This window comes from Diadema antillarum, unplaced genomic scaffold, assembly GCF_040938485.1.
Source record: "Diadema antillarum isolate AM-2024a unplaced genomic scaffold, OU_Dant_1.0 seq00000901_RagTag, whole genome shotgun sequence".
In the NCBI taxonomy this organism is placed as follows: domain Eukaryota; kingdom Metazoa; phylum Echinodermata; class Echinoidea; order Diadematoida; family Diadematidae; genus Diadema; species Diadema antillarum.
Window position 1 is genome coordinate 799,865 of NW_027271761.1, and position 14,598 is coordinate 814,462.

Consider the following 14,598-nt stretch of genomic DNA (forward strand, 5'->3'; position numbering starts at 1 on the left):
CTAAAACCTTGAAAGAAGATTGTACCATTGTGGAGGATGCCCTTAATGTGATGATTATAAGTGAAATTTGTTTGAGCATGATATGAACTTGAGTAAATAATTGAGATGGGATTCAAGTTTCCAGTGAAGTCTAGTATCAGGAAATGAACATTTACAAACATCATTTCCGTAGGAGTCATGCGTTCAGTTGCGTGTGTAGCATTAATTTCACTTCATCATATGAAGTTGAAACTTGAGAAAAAGTTGTATTTCAGTCTTATTTGATGCATTTCTCTTTTGCTTTTTGTTTTCTCAGTGATTGTGAGGATGAAGAGGGATTAGTGGATTTCCACTCTAGATCTGTGTAAATTAAAATCGATATGCTGGAGAGGCACTTTTTTGGCAAAAGGCATTTTTTGTTCATTGCATTTTGTCTGCCAGGGAGGAGAAAACTCTAAGCTTTTGGTAATGAAATCTAGCTAGTTGGGAAACAAGTAAATGTCCCCTGATAATTGAGAGTCATCATCTGTACAGTGAAAAGGAGAAAGAGGATGGTGTACTACAGGTATGCATCATTTTCATACTACATGTATTTGATGCAAATTAATAAATTTCCTCTCATTTCATTTTATTTCATCATGTCTTAATTATTTTTTTATTACTGATCCCTGACAATTTTCATCCATTATTCTCCTCATTTTTCACAATGATCAGGTTGAAATTTAGAAAATTGGAATGTAGAGGACTGTCATGGTTAAGGAAATAAGAATATTTTCATATATATACACGCAATCTGCAAATCTCACCATTTTCTGCAATAACATAGTGAAATCTGTCCCTACTTCAACTTGGCTAATTAAACTGTTATTACCTTGTCTAACCCCTTGACCTCTTTCACCACCAGGGTCCGGTGTGGTGCCTCTGCGTCTACGGCGACCTGCTCTTCAGCGGGTCCTCGGACAAGACCATCAAGGCTTGGGACACCTGCACCAACTACACCTGTCAGAAGACACTGGAGGGGCACAACGGGATCGTCCTGGCCCTCTGCACCCACGGGTAGGTTCCCCAAGATCAGAGAGCCCACGGAGGGATGGGCTGGAAAGCCCATCCCTCCGTGGGCTCTCCCCCTTTGGCTGTATAACCCTAACTGCGCTTTGTTCGCTGATTAGCGCACATGGCGAAATGGTTTCTTTAACCAACGGCACAGATGTCTGGAAACGAATTGTTAATGGAATAGAGATTACCTTTAATATCCCCCATTTCCCATTTATTGTGTCACCGTGGCCTTTCTAATGGACTAAAGCACATTGTGACATCTGAGTGATGAGCTTCTTACTTTTACAACTAGGTCAAGTTTTGATTGGTTTAGTAAAAATGCTGATGAAAAAAGGGTGGTAAATTAAGATACATTGTATGTGGACGCATAAGAGCTCAGATATTTTCGATTGATTACTGTTTTCATTCTGCTTATGCCAAAACATTTGCTAACAACATGGCTAATTTTGCTGGCACGTCTTCAACATAATATGTAGAAGAAAAAGAATATGTTATATTCTTTTTCTTTCCATTCTTCTTCAGGAATCGGCTTTACAGTGGATCTGCAGACTGCACCATCATGGTAAGTTTTGGGCCTAAAATGAGATTTTAAGTGAATTTTGATAAGACATTGTTGTTATATATTGTGTAGTGATCTTATGGAAATAGTTTTGGAGTTTGTTTGTTGTTGTTGTTGTTGTTGTTTTTGTTTTTTGCCTTTGTTTAATGTCACAACATGTTGTATTCATGGTTATGATGGAACAGTTTATTAATGGAGAACTGTGAAATATCAAATACTGCACATTTGCACCATGAGATTTTGACAGTGGCATCACCGCCATATATTGCCTAGGCACAGATGATCAGAGAAAAGAGGAGCAAACAAATATTTTGATTTCACAAGTAGCTTTTATCTGGACTGGTCAGGACATCCCATTAAGATCATATAGCTGTGTTAGCACAAAATAGCACACACCATTTGAGCTTTTTCACAAGTTTCTCTCCATTATTTCAAAGTCTTATCTTCTTCTTTGTGTGTGTGTGTGTGTGTGTGTGTGTTTGAAATGTAGTGACTGACTGTGATGACAAAAATTGAACACAAATCTTTAAATGATGAGTGTTTTTAACATGCTTATAAACGAGGCCACTGAAACATTTTCCGAGTCGCAATCAAAAACATGTACTGTAAAAGAGGATATTTTTGCGGGAGTAATTTTTCGCGCTGGCCGAACTAGAAGAGTTTTGCATGTTTTTCATTCCGTGGAATCAAGACATCAACTACTGGAACATATGGCATGCAAAAATATTTGCACGCTTTTATTTTCGCGCTAGTTTCTGGTTGTGCAAAATGTGCGAAAATTTCAGCACCGCGAAAATTTCCACTTTTACAGTAGTTTATTTGTGTCACAGGGCCCGTAGTGGATTGGACACACAATACGTGTACCAGTATGTTATCGTGATCTCTATTTGAGCTTCTGTTAATGTCAGTATTCTGCAATGATGTAACTGATATACCCTCTTGCTCACCTCCCTCCCCCCCCCCCCCCCCCCAACCTCAAGGTGTGGAACATTGAAACTCTTGAGGTGGAGAAGACGATCCAGGCCCATGAGAACCCGGTTTGCACCCTGGTGGCGGCAAACAACATGCTCTTCAGTGGCTCCCTCAAGGTAATCAAGGTCTGGGACCTGCACACGCACCAACTCAAGAGGGAGCTAACCGGACTCAACCACTGGGTCAGGGCGCTGGTCGCCAACGGCAACTACCTCTACAGCGGCTCCTACCAGACGATTAAGGTGTGTTGACATGAGGAGCATAGTAGATTTTTCTTCTGTAATGTATACTGGAAGTTCTGTGGTATTGAAGTTGACAAGACACAAGCTGCAATCATAAACTAAAAATCCTGCATTCTACAATGTAATCTCTACCTATCCAATTCTTAGCTGGATATTTTGCTTGTGTAATCAAATGTGCAGCATTATAAAATCATCCTGACACGCAAATAATGTTACAGATGTCCTTCAAAGAAGAATTCAGTTGTGTGCCTGCAGCCATCACATTTACTCTTCTTCAGTACAGAGGAGGGGACTCTCTGATCCATCTGTTTAGACATTTTATGGCAGATTGTGGAAAATAGGTTGGATGTACACACCAATCAAACAAAGAATAATGCTTTGATATCATGTCTTATATAATTGCTGCTGATTCAGAACTTTGTTATCTTATCGCAATGTTGACAACAGTGAAATGATAGTACATGTACTAGTACATCGCGCATGCATATGACATTAATTCATTCAGTGCCGTACTACTTCTGTCCATGTACGAGATAGGCAGACTCAATCTCCTTGCTGTGTTTTAGAGACTACCTTCTATGAAATGTGACGCCATCTCTTGTATCTTTTTTATTACCCCCCCCCCCCCCCCCCCCCAACTGCCAATTGATGAACATTAGGTGTGGGACCTGAACACTCTGGAGATTGTTCGCAGCCTACAGACCAGCGGGGGCAGTGTGTACTCCATTGCCATCACCAACCATCACATCATCGCTGGCACCTACGAAAACTGCATTCACGTGAGTCATGGGGGATGGAGAGGTGGAGAGGTGCACATTCCAGATGACGATATGCTGAAATTGTCGCGCTCTTACGATTCTGTATATGTGAAGTGCTGATACATGTACCTGAAGAATGATTTTTAAAAGATCATATTTTGATGACAGGCGAGAATGTTAGCAGAATTTTAGTTGAAGTGTATCTTCCTGTAGCACAATAAGGCAAACTTGTTTTAGCTCTACAGCAATACCCATACAGTATAGATTTAGCTTCAATAAAGTCTATAGGATGTGATTTTGTCGAAGCTGTTGAATTCCAGCAGTAATGAATACTTTTTGTATTCCATATTATCATGATCAGTCAATGGAAAAGATGAAAAAAAAAAATCTTACATACTGGTTCAAAGAAAGAAACTTTTCACTGATGAGGACAGATGGAATCAGATGAAAATTTAACCCAGTGTAGAAATTTGCGAGAGGTGACATTGGAATAACATACATGATGTACACTGTAGATGCTTTGCTTGCTATTAACCCATTGTGGAACGGCTGATTTTGCTACAACACACATTTCCCTTAGACACCTGCTCAAGTACACACGGGACTAGTCTTAAACAGGGTACCTCTCTCATTACCAGCGGCATTTTGTCTGTTTGTTAAAGCGGCATTCCAGACGATTTTCATAATTTCACATCATGTAGTACATTAATCGACAGCTCCATGTATAGATTTGTGGAATTAATTGCGGTCCTTGAGCAGAGAAACCAATACTTTGAAAAATCTTAAACAAATTACACTGAACAATGTTGATGACATAGGAGCCTCACCTATTTCAGATATGTAGCAGTGTACTTCCATTACAATACCGCTTACTTAGCAAGTTCACCTGTGTAGAATCTATGCATACCTCCTTCTTTTGTTCTGCTTCCTTGAGCCCCAACTCATGCATTCTTATGGTGAGGCTGCGATGTCATCATCCCTGTTCATTGCAATTTGTTATAAATTTTGAAAACAGTCTTATTCCTCATCCCAATCACTATTAAATCTGAAACTCTCTACTCAGTACAGTGTATATATACCTACATGTAATTTATAGTTGTTCAAATGTAAGAGTCTGAAAATCATCCATAGGTCCCCCTTTAAATGTCCATGTCATTTTGAGCTCATGGGTCCATTGTATGCATTCTCTTTTGTTTGCATTGTGCAGGTGTGGGATAAGAATGATTACAGCCAGGTGGAGACCCTGACCGGCCACGTGGGGACGGTCTACGCACTGGCCGTCATCAGTGCCCCCGGCATGACCCGCGTCTTCAGCGCTTCCTACGACAGGTCGCTACGTGTAAGTTACAACAGCCTCCTCTTTCTCTCTGTACAACAACAACAACAACAACAAAGAAAAAATAACACAACAACATCAAGAGGTGACATTACCATTTTTTAAAGGAGAAATCCGGTCCAAATATATGTTAGTCTGATAAAAATGAGTAAAATCTTACGAGTTCAACGGTAAAAATTTGACTGAAATCAGATGAAAAACAAGGAAGTTATGACATTTTGAAGTTTTGCTAATATCTGCAAAACAGTTCTTGTGCAGTGGATATAAATATGCAAATGGGTGAGCAAACCATGTCATAACCTCACAATTTTCCATTGATCATGTACACAAAAATGACGAAAATCCAATGTTTCTGTCATTGAAGTCTGAAACATGACGTTATCCCTGGTTGAATCACTTCAGAATAATGATCAGTTAGATGTACCAAGAATTGAGCCTCAGGCATAATTGCGTTTTAATGAAAAACTGGACATTTCAAAATTTTATGTACAAACTTCGAGATGGCAAGTTGTGAGGGTATGACATGCTCACTTTGCCATTTGCATATTTATATTGACTGTTCAAGAACTGTTTCCTGAAAAACTAGCGAAATTCTAAAATGTCATAACTTCCTTAATATTTTTCAACCAATTTAATTCAGAATTTTACTGTTGAACTCTTAGTATTTCACTCTTTCTACCGGTAATCAGACTAACTTACATTTGGACTGGATTTTCCTTTTAAGTTTTTGACTTCTCAGGAAGTACAGTACTAAGAAATGTCAGGAGCTGAGAATTATCGTGCACATCACTACACTATATTTGTCGAAATCTGTATCACAAGTCATAGTAAAAAAAAAAAAATTGCATGTCTAAATTGTAATTGATTTTTTCTTTTCATTAAACTTCGCGGGGCTAGCATCCAGAGGTCTCGGGTTCAAATCCTGATGGAATCCAATTTCCTTTGCTCATTTTTCCACTAATAAATTACATTCATTTCTGGTCAGTTTTCTTCTGTTTGCGTTTGTCACAAACTTCAATTCAGTGACATGTGGGACACCATTACTGCTCTAATGTTCATTTCAAGGAAGGAGTGGGGATTTTTTTGTATGTGTTTGCCCTTGAATATGGAATCTCCCGTTAATGCACCTCATATGTATCTGATCAGTAGAATAACCTGTCAAATTGGCAACTTTGTGTGTGTGTGTGCGTCGGTTTGCAGGTCTGGAACATGGAGAACATGATCTGCACACAGACCCTCATCAGGCACCAGGGCAGCGTCGCCTGCCTGGCCGTCTCAAGAGGGCGCCTTTTCTCCGGAGCCGTGGACAGTTCTGTCAAGGTGAGAAGATAGCCTCCGTGTTTTGTGTGCTGTTCCGCTAAATTACTGCTGTATACGCCGAATATTTCGCGAGGTTTTTATTTTCGCAAATTTCTCGAGTCAGGTGCTGTTCGCGAAGTAAAAGACACGCGAAAATATTGACTCTGATCACGCTATGAATATGACACACGTGTATACATTTCTCCATTTGGTACAGGACTCCATGATCGCATATTTAGCCACTCGCGAAATCGTTTGGAAGTTCTGATTCGCGAAAATTTAGACTCATTAAATATATGCCGGATACAGTATTTCGGACCATGGCATTCATGCAAGTCCAAATTTGCATTGCAAGAGAACAAACTGTCAATCAGGTTTCAGGAATTCTTTTGTTTTTGTGTGTTTGTTTTTGTGCGTATTGGGTATGATGGTCTTCAAGTGTAGTGATGCTGGGGGAAAGCATGTTTTCATTTGCTGTAAGTTTTATACTCAGTGTCAACTCTGTAATACACTGTAGAGTAAACTAAAATTATTCTGTTTCCAATTCGACAAATGCACAAACTTGGTATTAACGTCATTGCCCTCATGACATCACATACTATAAAGCAACACTGGGGGCGGGGTATTAATCACCGTCAGTAATAATTCTAGTTTTTAATAACTCATGTGCATTCAGTTTTTAGACTGATATCTGCCATTTAATGTTTTCATGGACCTACATATTATCTGCACTATGATTTAGAATGAGAGCACCATCTCTCAGCTTTTGTCACGAATGTGATATCGAAAGTATTTGTGATTTTAATGTTATTTACTGTGCTTTTTTTTTCCTTTACATATTTCTTTCAGGTTTGGCAGTGAGATATTGTCACAAGAGTTGCTAGCCTACACCATCAATTTATCGTTCCCCGCCAAAGCAAGAATGAAACAAGAATGCGAGAGAGAAGAAAATGGCCCATGATGGACGCCTGATCACATGACGTGACCCGATGTCATCACATGACTGCTTCACGAAGCAACGGCTACAAACGAAGAGAGCTTTTTTTTTTTAACCCCCAGGAGCTAAATGAAAGACCCCTAAAGAAGTTGACAAGTTTAGGAAGATTGCATTGAAAAGATTCTGTTCATTTCAATCACCACTGCGTATCAGGGCACTGCATATACTGGCTCGAGTGGCTTTTAAACTTCATGGGTTTTGTCATCCGGAAGTTTACATTTTAAAATCTCACCACTCTTCAGGCGATGTACAACAGTTTGGTTGATATTGCTTCAAATGGTAGAATGGTAGCCCCCCTGGAATACGTGCTAGTGTGTGAAGAAGTGATCAGAACAGTGTGTTTGCAACAAGGCAAGTGTGCCGTGCTTGTATGTTGGAAGGTACTTTAATAGAAAGGCGCATTCCCGTAATCGATAGTTGGCAGAGAGATATTTTTTGATGCTGAAAACGGAAACAACTCGTCGCGTGTTGATAATCAGTCACCGCCGGCCCACGACTTTTGCCGATCCCCCGCACCCACCGATTAATCTCCATGTTCGATCTGTAGGATATTGACCAAGAACTTTGCCCCAAAGTTTTGTCGAGCATTTACCCAAAGGTAGTGGAAATTCTTAGGTAACTTCAGAACGAAATGATATGCCATGTGATGTTCAGAAAATGTTAAGAAGTTGCCAAAGAGAGAGCCGGCATTGAGTGAAAGAGAGAGTGAGAGAGTTTTAATGTGTTGCCTGTTTCCTCTTTGTTTTGGCTGTTTGTACATGGTAGTTGTAGCCTTTAGTCTTGTGAGAGCTTATTACGGTCATTGTTTGAAATCAGGGAAATATGCATGAATAACCTTCTTATTTGATTTATAAACTTTTGTAGCATTGTCCTTGTATTCTTTACTTGTTTTGTAGATGAATGCGATGGTTATTTATTGAAAGACTGACAAAAGATGACAATGGAGAGCCAAATATTTTGCAAGATGTCACATTGAAATGGTACATCCTGGTAAAAGTCCGTGCTGATCTCAAGGTTAAAACAATTTTTTTTTTCTTTTTAAACTTAAGAAATATGCACAATTTGTGTATAAATACAGTCTTTTTGAAATCAGATGTTTTCTCAAGAGCAATGCTGATACATGATTGTGATAGTCCTGCAAATCATGAGTGGTTTGAAAATTGTTATCAGAGAAACTGGTGAAATGTTAAAATTACCTCAGTCAAGTACACTTGCGCAGTGGCGCAGATGTTTGATATTGTGTAGAGTGGACTAGAGAATTTATATTTTGACGATTGTTTCTTTTTGTAAGTAAATTATTAGGGTGTTGAAGTCACCTGAATGTCTTGTGACTCTGGCTTTGTATAGTGATTCCAGGAAAGACTATCGAAGAGAGCGAATATTTTACTCAACATTGTCTTGTTTTAGGACATGCTTACAAGAGTGAATGAGTAGTGTATCTTTGTATATAAGAGAGTCATAATTTAATGAATTTTGTACAATAGGTAAGAAAAGGATATTGTATATAACTTATTGATGGTGCTAGAATTGGGCAGTTATGTATCTGGCACTGGTTTCAGGTGATGTTTACACCCAGATTATGAATTTCTGTAATATAGAAATGTCACAGTGATGTTAAACCCATGTATGATATTTTCTCCATCACAGTGTATGATGGTCGTGTAGTTAAAAAAAAAAAGAAATCAGAGATAACAAGAGTTGTAAATTTTCATGTATGTAATTTATGCCAATGCACAATTGGACAGAACAAAATAAGATTGTAATCGTTGTCAAAGACAAACAAATAGCGAATATCCTACGTATTTTAGTTTAGTTTTCAGTCGATAGTCATGGATAAGCTCAGATTTGTACTCTATGTATTTGAAACTACTGTGCCTCCATTATGTACAAGATGTATATCATTCCATCTTCATTTTTTTATTCTTGAAAAAAGGAACAGAAATATACAATTTTTTACTGTCACGATTATTAATGATCAGAAATTTTGCACGGTCTGTCCATGAGTTCCAGATTGTTCCAGATTATGTCATTTTTACCATATATCTATTCTAATATCACCTCAGATGAATCAAATAATAACAACTGTGCAAGGTGCCTACCACACAGGGCCATAAGTGCAGTATAAAGAAACACTAAGAAATGGTTTGGCAGATTTGGGGGGAAAAATATATGTGAGCACAGAATTTTTGGTCTTTTTTTCCAATATGGGTCCCTCTTGGTGCATTTTAACTTGCTTTTCCTGAGAGATGGTGCTGATCTTTTCTTCAGCCTCTACTTGATAATTTCATTTTCAAAGTTAAATTTAATTTTGGGAGGTCTTTTTTCTGGGTGGTCAAGATGCTAGGGAAATTGTTCGTCAATCATGCATAGGGTTGGTAACAAACTAATGTCATGGACCAGAGAAACAAGTGTTTATGGACCAGAGAAACAAGTGTTTACAGTGTATGTCAGTGACACCCAACCTCTGTCATAGATACTCCAAATGTTTTCGATGTCTTTCACGCCTCTGATGATCGTGTGTCTGTTTCATTGTGTGATCGATACTCAGTGCCTTGCTTCACTGATACAGTGGAACTTTGTGACTTTTGCAAGGACCATGGAAATCATGTCGTTATACAATCAGATTACTTGTTATAGCAACGTTTTGTTGTAGCCAACCTCTATATTGACACGATTTAATTTTTCTTTTTCTTTTTCTTTGGAAGCCCCTACTCTCGTTGGAGATTAGTTCATGTATGTTCTTTGTAAAAAAAAAAAAGAAAAAAAAGTGATTGCTGTATTAATAGATATCTTGTGAAAAGTGATTTTCATTGAATTCTGCCCTTACCCCTTACCCACATATTCAGCTGCTACAGTACATGTTGACAGGTTGTCACACATAATTATTATTCTATTTTCCTAAGATTCCTCGTTTGTCAGACCTGTATCATGTAGTTTTGTATGTGATCATGCTTTCATTTTATTTTCTCATGTTGTAAACTACTAACTAGTATGGCTTATGGTTTGTGCAGCTTGAGTAAACAAAGCTCCTGCATCTTTTAAATTTTGTTAGTTGACACTTTTTCTGGAACGTAATTATTGGGCATAGGAACCTCTGTACATGTATGTGTATTATTTAGCATAGATTGAGCCTGAAAAGCATTTTCTAGAGAAAAGTACTATGCAATTCAATTAACAAAGCACATTTACAGTGCAAGATGTGCAATATTACTGCATGGCATTTCCAAAAAGATTCTGCAGCTTAGGTTTGTAAAGAGACGTGTGGTCAAAATGCAGTGGATTGACAACTCAAACATAATGATCTTATCAAGGTGAGGTTAAAAAAAGGTTATTGATATATTTTGGAAAGAACAAATCCACCCTAACCCAGCTGTGCAACAAGACGCATGGATTGACATAGTGTCTCATGCAGGTTCACAAAATGAATAATGAGTATTCACATCGAGTGATGAGGATTCAAAAGATTAAAGGTGCCCGTATTTCTGGGAGCTAAGATAATGTTACTCCTGCATTCACAGTGGCAATGCAGTGGGATAGCAGCTCTGCGGTTCTGAAATGAATGATCAAAAGGCATGTCGTCCCATCAGGGAAACTTTTCCAAGTTCTGCTAGAGTTGTGAATCTGCCAAAATCGACCACGTGCCGGCATTTGTTTGCGCTTCTCATTTTGTTTGCTTGCAACATCTCCCATAAACTCTTCAGACATGCTGTAATATCCTATGGGCAGTGTTCAAGGCCTTTTATTAAACCTTTTCCATATGATGATGATATCTGCGAGAAACTCAAAATTGATCACAACCACCTGTGAGCATGATGTTGGGTGTCAATTACTATTTTGTTGTTGTGTATTTTTGTACAGTTGGAGACAATAAAGAATATGGCGAATGATTTCAAACAGAAGACAACATACCATTGCGTCCTCATTGTTATTTCAGAGATTTTTTTTTTTCTTATAATTTTATTAGGTACAATAAACAAATGTATTGTTTAAATAGGCAAGTTGTCATCATGCATAGGTTCTTACATCAGTACAAATTATATTTTACATGATATTACACTCCTGGAAAACGTGAAGAAGAAATGATAATTGAGATGCACAGGATAACAGCAGGATCTGTTTTGACTGTAGTGAAGGAACAGTGTCACATCAAGAAAATATTTGCTTTGACAAGGAAAAATACCCATTTCGTACTCAATACGACAAATGAAACTGTCACAATAATTCATGCGCATGACCTCACAGAAGTAGAAAATTTGACAAACACACATACCCATTGATACAGTGCACTCCCGTTACAACGAACACGGTTATAACGAAATTTCGTTATAACGAAGTAAAACCTCGGGTCCCAAAATTATCTCCATTAAAGTCTATGGTACAAAATTCGCTTATAACGAACACGGTTATAGCGAAATTTTCGTTTTAACGAAGTCTTTTCCGAGCACCACTGACAAAGAAAAACAAAATAAAATGTGCTCCGTTATAACGAAATGCGGATCGCTTTCGAAAATACGTAGCGGAACAAGGCATTTACAGCGTCTCTGCATGGGCGAACGCGTCACATCACTGTGTGTTCGCTTGGTGTGTCAGGCAGAGTTTTCGAGGGGAATTTACGTTATTGTAATTATGGGACCGGACGCGTACATGGAGTCACTTTGAAGAGCAAATCCAACGATTTAGCAGGTTAATTCTCACGCCGTTTTCAGAGTATGTTGTCTAGTAGGCCTATATGAGGAGTCTATATCAAGTCTTTAAGGTAAAGGGTGCATATTCTATGTAAATTAAGTAAGTTTTCATGCGGGTGTCCGGAAACCCAACCCCCCATTATACTTATACTGTATGTGCGGGACTTCCGCGAGTGCGACGTGCGTAAAAGTTTGGGACGAACATCTTCGGACGTCTTGACCCACAAAGGTACGTGAAAAACGCTGAAAAATGATGTTAGTTTTCGAATTTTCGACCCATTTTATAAAACAAATGATGCACAGGATTATTTCGTGGCGTTAGTGTAGGCGTAGCTCACTCTTGGGTATTTACAATGTAGTGCAACATGCACTCGGCTTCGCCTCGTGAATGTTTCACAATTGTAAATACCCTCGAGTGCACTACGCCTACACTAACGCACACAATAATCTGAAATTGATTAACTATTTGTTTGATTGTTCACATAGCTTTCCAGTGTATGACGAGTGTTCAACAAACAGAATATCATATATACGTGGCTTCCTTGTTTTCGTTATTATATTGTATTTGTTCGGTTATAACGAAATTTCGTTACAACGAAAGAAAACTGCCGGTCCCGAACATTTCGTTATAACGGGAGTGCACTGTATACCAAATAACAGTGAATCACATGCACATGAAAGAACTCACAGATTCCTTTCTGAGCTCAAACCCACAGCATATACAGGTACACATGTACGTACAGTACCATCTTCCAGTACAGTGCGAATCGGTTGCAACAAATTTAATCAGGCTGCATGTTGCACTTTTATACAGAAATTTACTTACAAATCCTGTAATTGTAAAATGGTCAGTCGCATGACAATGAAGCAATTCATCAGAGCCGACCATCAAATGTCGCAAAGGCAATCACATACATGTAGTATTACTGAGCGTACATGCAGTATCTCTTAAAGATGTGGAATTTTACAACTTGCACATGATCGTGAATGTTTGTGTGACAGGTTTTCTTATATACTTGTCTTATAACGCTATTAAGGGAGCAGGCCTGCCATTTTCATCATCTACACGGCAAACTCCTTGCCTTGCGACAATTCCATTCTAAACCATTCCACACGCACAAGTAGGGGTACAAAAATCTCATGTTTGTACATTCTTAGCAACCTTGACATCCAGGAAAGTCAAAGTTCAGAGTTCAAAGTTCAAAGTTCGACTACTGTAAACCCAGAAACATACGCGGCATGAAACTTATGCAAATTGGGGCTGAAAGCCTTTTTTTGCAGCATTAAACCTACGTGAACTGCCACTCGCATTCAATGCAGTGTGTAGACGAAAACTTTTGCGGTCATTTTACTTTCGCGAATCGTGGCTCCTTGCAAAATTTGTGAAAGTTTCATGCATTCGAAAATTTCTGGTCACAAACCAATGAAACAGCTTGCAGGATTTCAACACCACTGCAATGTTGCAGTGAGAAATATATCCACATTTTTAGAGAAATCCATCTGAAATTCACGTCTTAAAGGATTGATCACAACAGCATATCTTGTGACAGGAATTCCTAGCACAACTTGGAACATGCTGGAAAAGACTGGTATATAATTATAAGTGCCAATATCAATTCAAACAATTACTCCAATACACTGCACACATTTACCCGCCTACCAGAAGCATATATCACCTGTCCCAAACTCTATCAATACGCTTGAATGTGCAGCTAATATATAATATTCTGTACATATAAATATGATATATAATTATCATTATTATTATTTACTGGCAGTACGGTGATCTTCTATGACCGCCATCCAACAGCCAAAGTTTTTGAAATAATCAAATCTGAATAACAAGTATCTTGATTATCAAGTGCATTGCACCAAATCATTTTATGATCAGAAATCTGGCCGAGTGTGAGATTGCGGAGGGTACAAAATATCTCTTCATTAAAGAGATCTTTTTCTTTTCTTTTTTTCTGGTTCATGGAGTGTGCTCTATAAGGAGCATCTCCACAATGTCATCTTGAGAATTACTTGATAGCAGGCACAAACATGAAAGGCATATCCATATATTGATTATACATTGATTGTTGATTATTATGAAAAAAAGATGACTTATGAAAACCAACCAAACAAACAAAAACACAGACACACAAACTTCTTGCAAGGTAGCATTCCAAGCATGTTGACACTTGGTATTGACAAGAAGAAATTGACCGGGACTCTGTTGTCAACCGGAATTGCTCAAGCTGATTCAATAAACATCCTCATTTTACAAGTGTTGCACATCAGAAACCTTACAAGCTGCTGTCTGCGCAATGTACAGTCAACCTCACTTAAGTCGAATCTACAGTGACCTGAGAAAATTTGTCGACTTACGCACGTTTTGAATGAACAAGGTACATGGGGGAAGTAACACTTGTTAATCACTCATTTGAGAAGAAGTTTTCTTTGACTTTGATAGTCAATATTTCAACTTGTGTTAGCTTGACTTGGGTGAGGTTAACTGTAGTTCATCAGGAATATGATGAAATTAGCACGTATCATTGATCCTTTTGAAAAGATTTTTTTTTCAACTTTTTTCAACTTTAACAGCCAATTTGCAACGTTAACTTGACAAGTTAAATTCATGAGTAATGTACTTGACTTGTATGAAAATTTAGTGAATGGTTGAATCTGCGATCAAGAACCACATTTACGGAACGAGAAAGAAATGTCAGCACT

The 14,598-nt window shown here is 38.3% G+C and overlaps 1 protein-coding gene across 1 annotated transcript in view; it reads left to right on the forward strand.

Moving 5' to 3' along the window:
- The window catches only part of LOC139741085 (E3 ubiquitin-protein ligase TRAF7-like), a 96,672-nt gene extending 89,204 nt beyond the window's left edge, over nucleotides 1-7,468 (forward strand). Inside the window, exons 15-21 of the mRNA XM_071651674.1 lie at nucleotides 884-1,035; nucleotides 1,558-1,597; nucleotides 2,575-2,808; nucleotides 3,468-3,587; nucleotides 4,774-4,905; nucleotides 6,103-6,222; nucleotides 7,051-7,468. Coding sequence (XP_071507775.1) covers nucleotides 884-1,035; nucleotides 1,558-1,597; nucleotides 2,575-2,808; nucleotides 3,468-3,587; nucleotides 4,774-4,905; nucleotides 6,103-6,222; nucleotides 7,051-7,062 — 810 coding nt within the window. The 3' untranslated portion in view covers nucleotides 7,063-7,468. The remainder of the gene's footprint in view (nucleotides 1-883; nucleotides 1,036-1,557; nucleotides 1,598-2,574; nucleotides 2,809-3,467; nucleotides 3,588-4,773; nucleotides 4,906-6,102; nucleotides 6,223-7,050) is intronic.
- The last annotated feature ends 7,130 nt before the right edge of the window (nucleotides 7,469-14,598 follow it).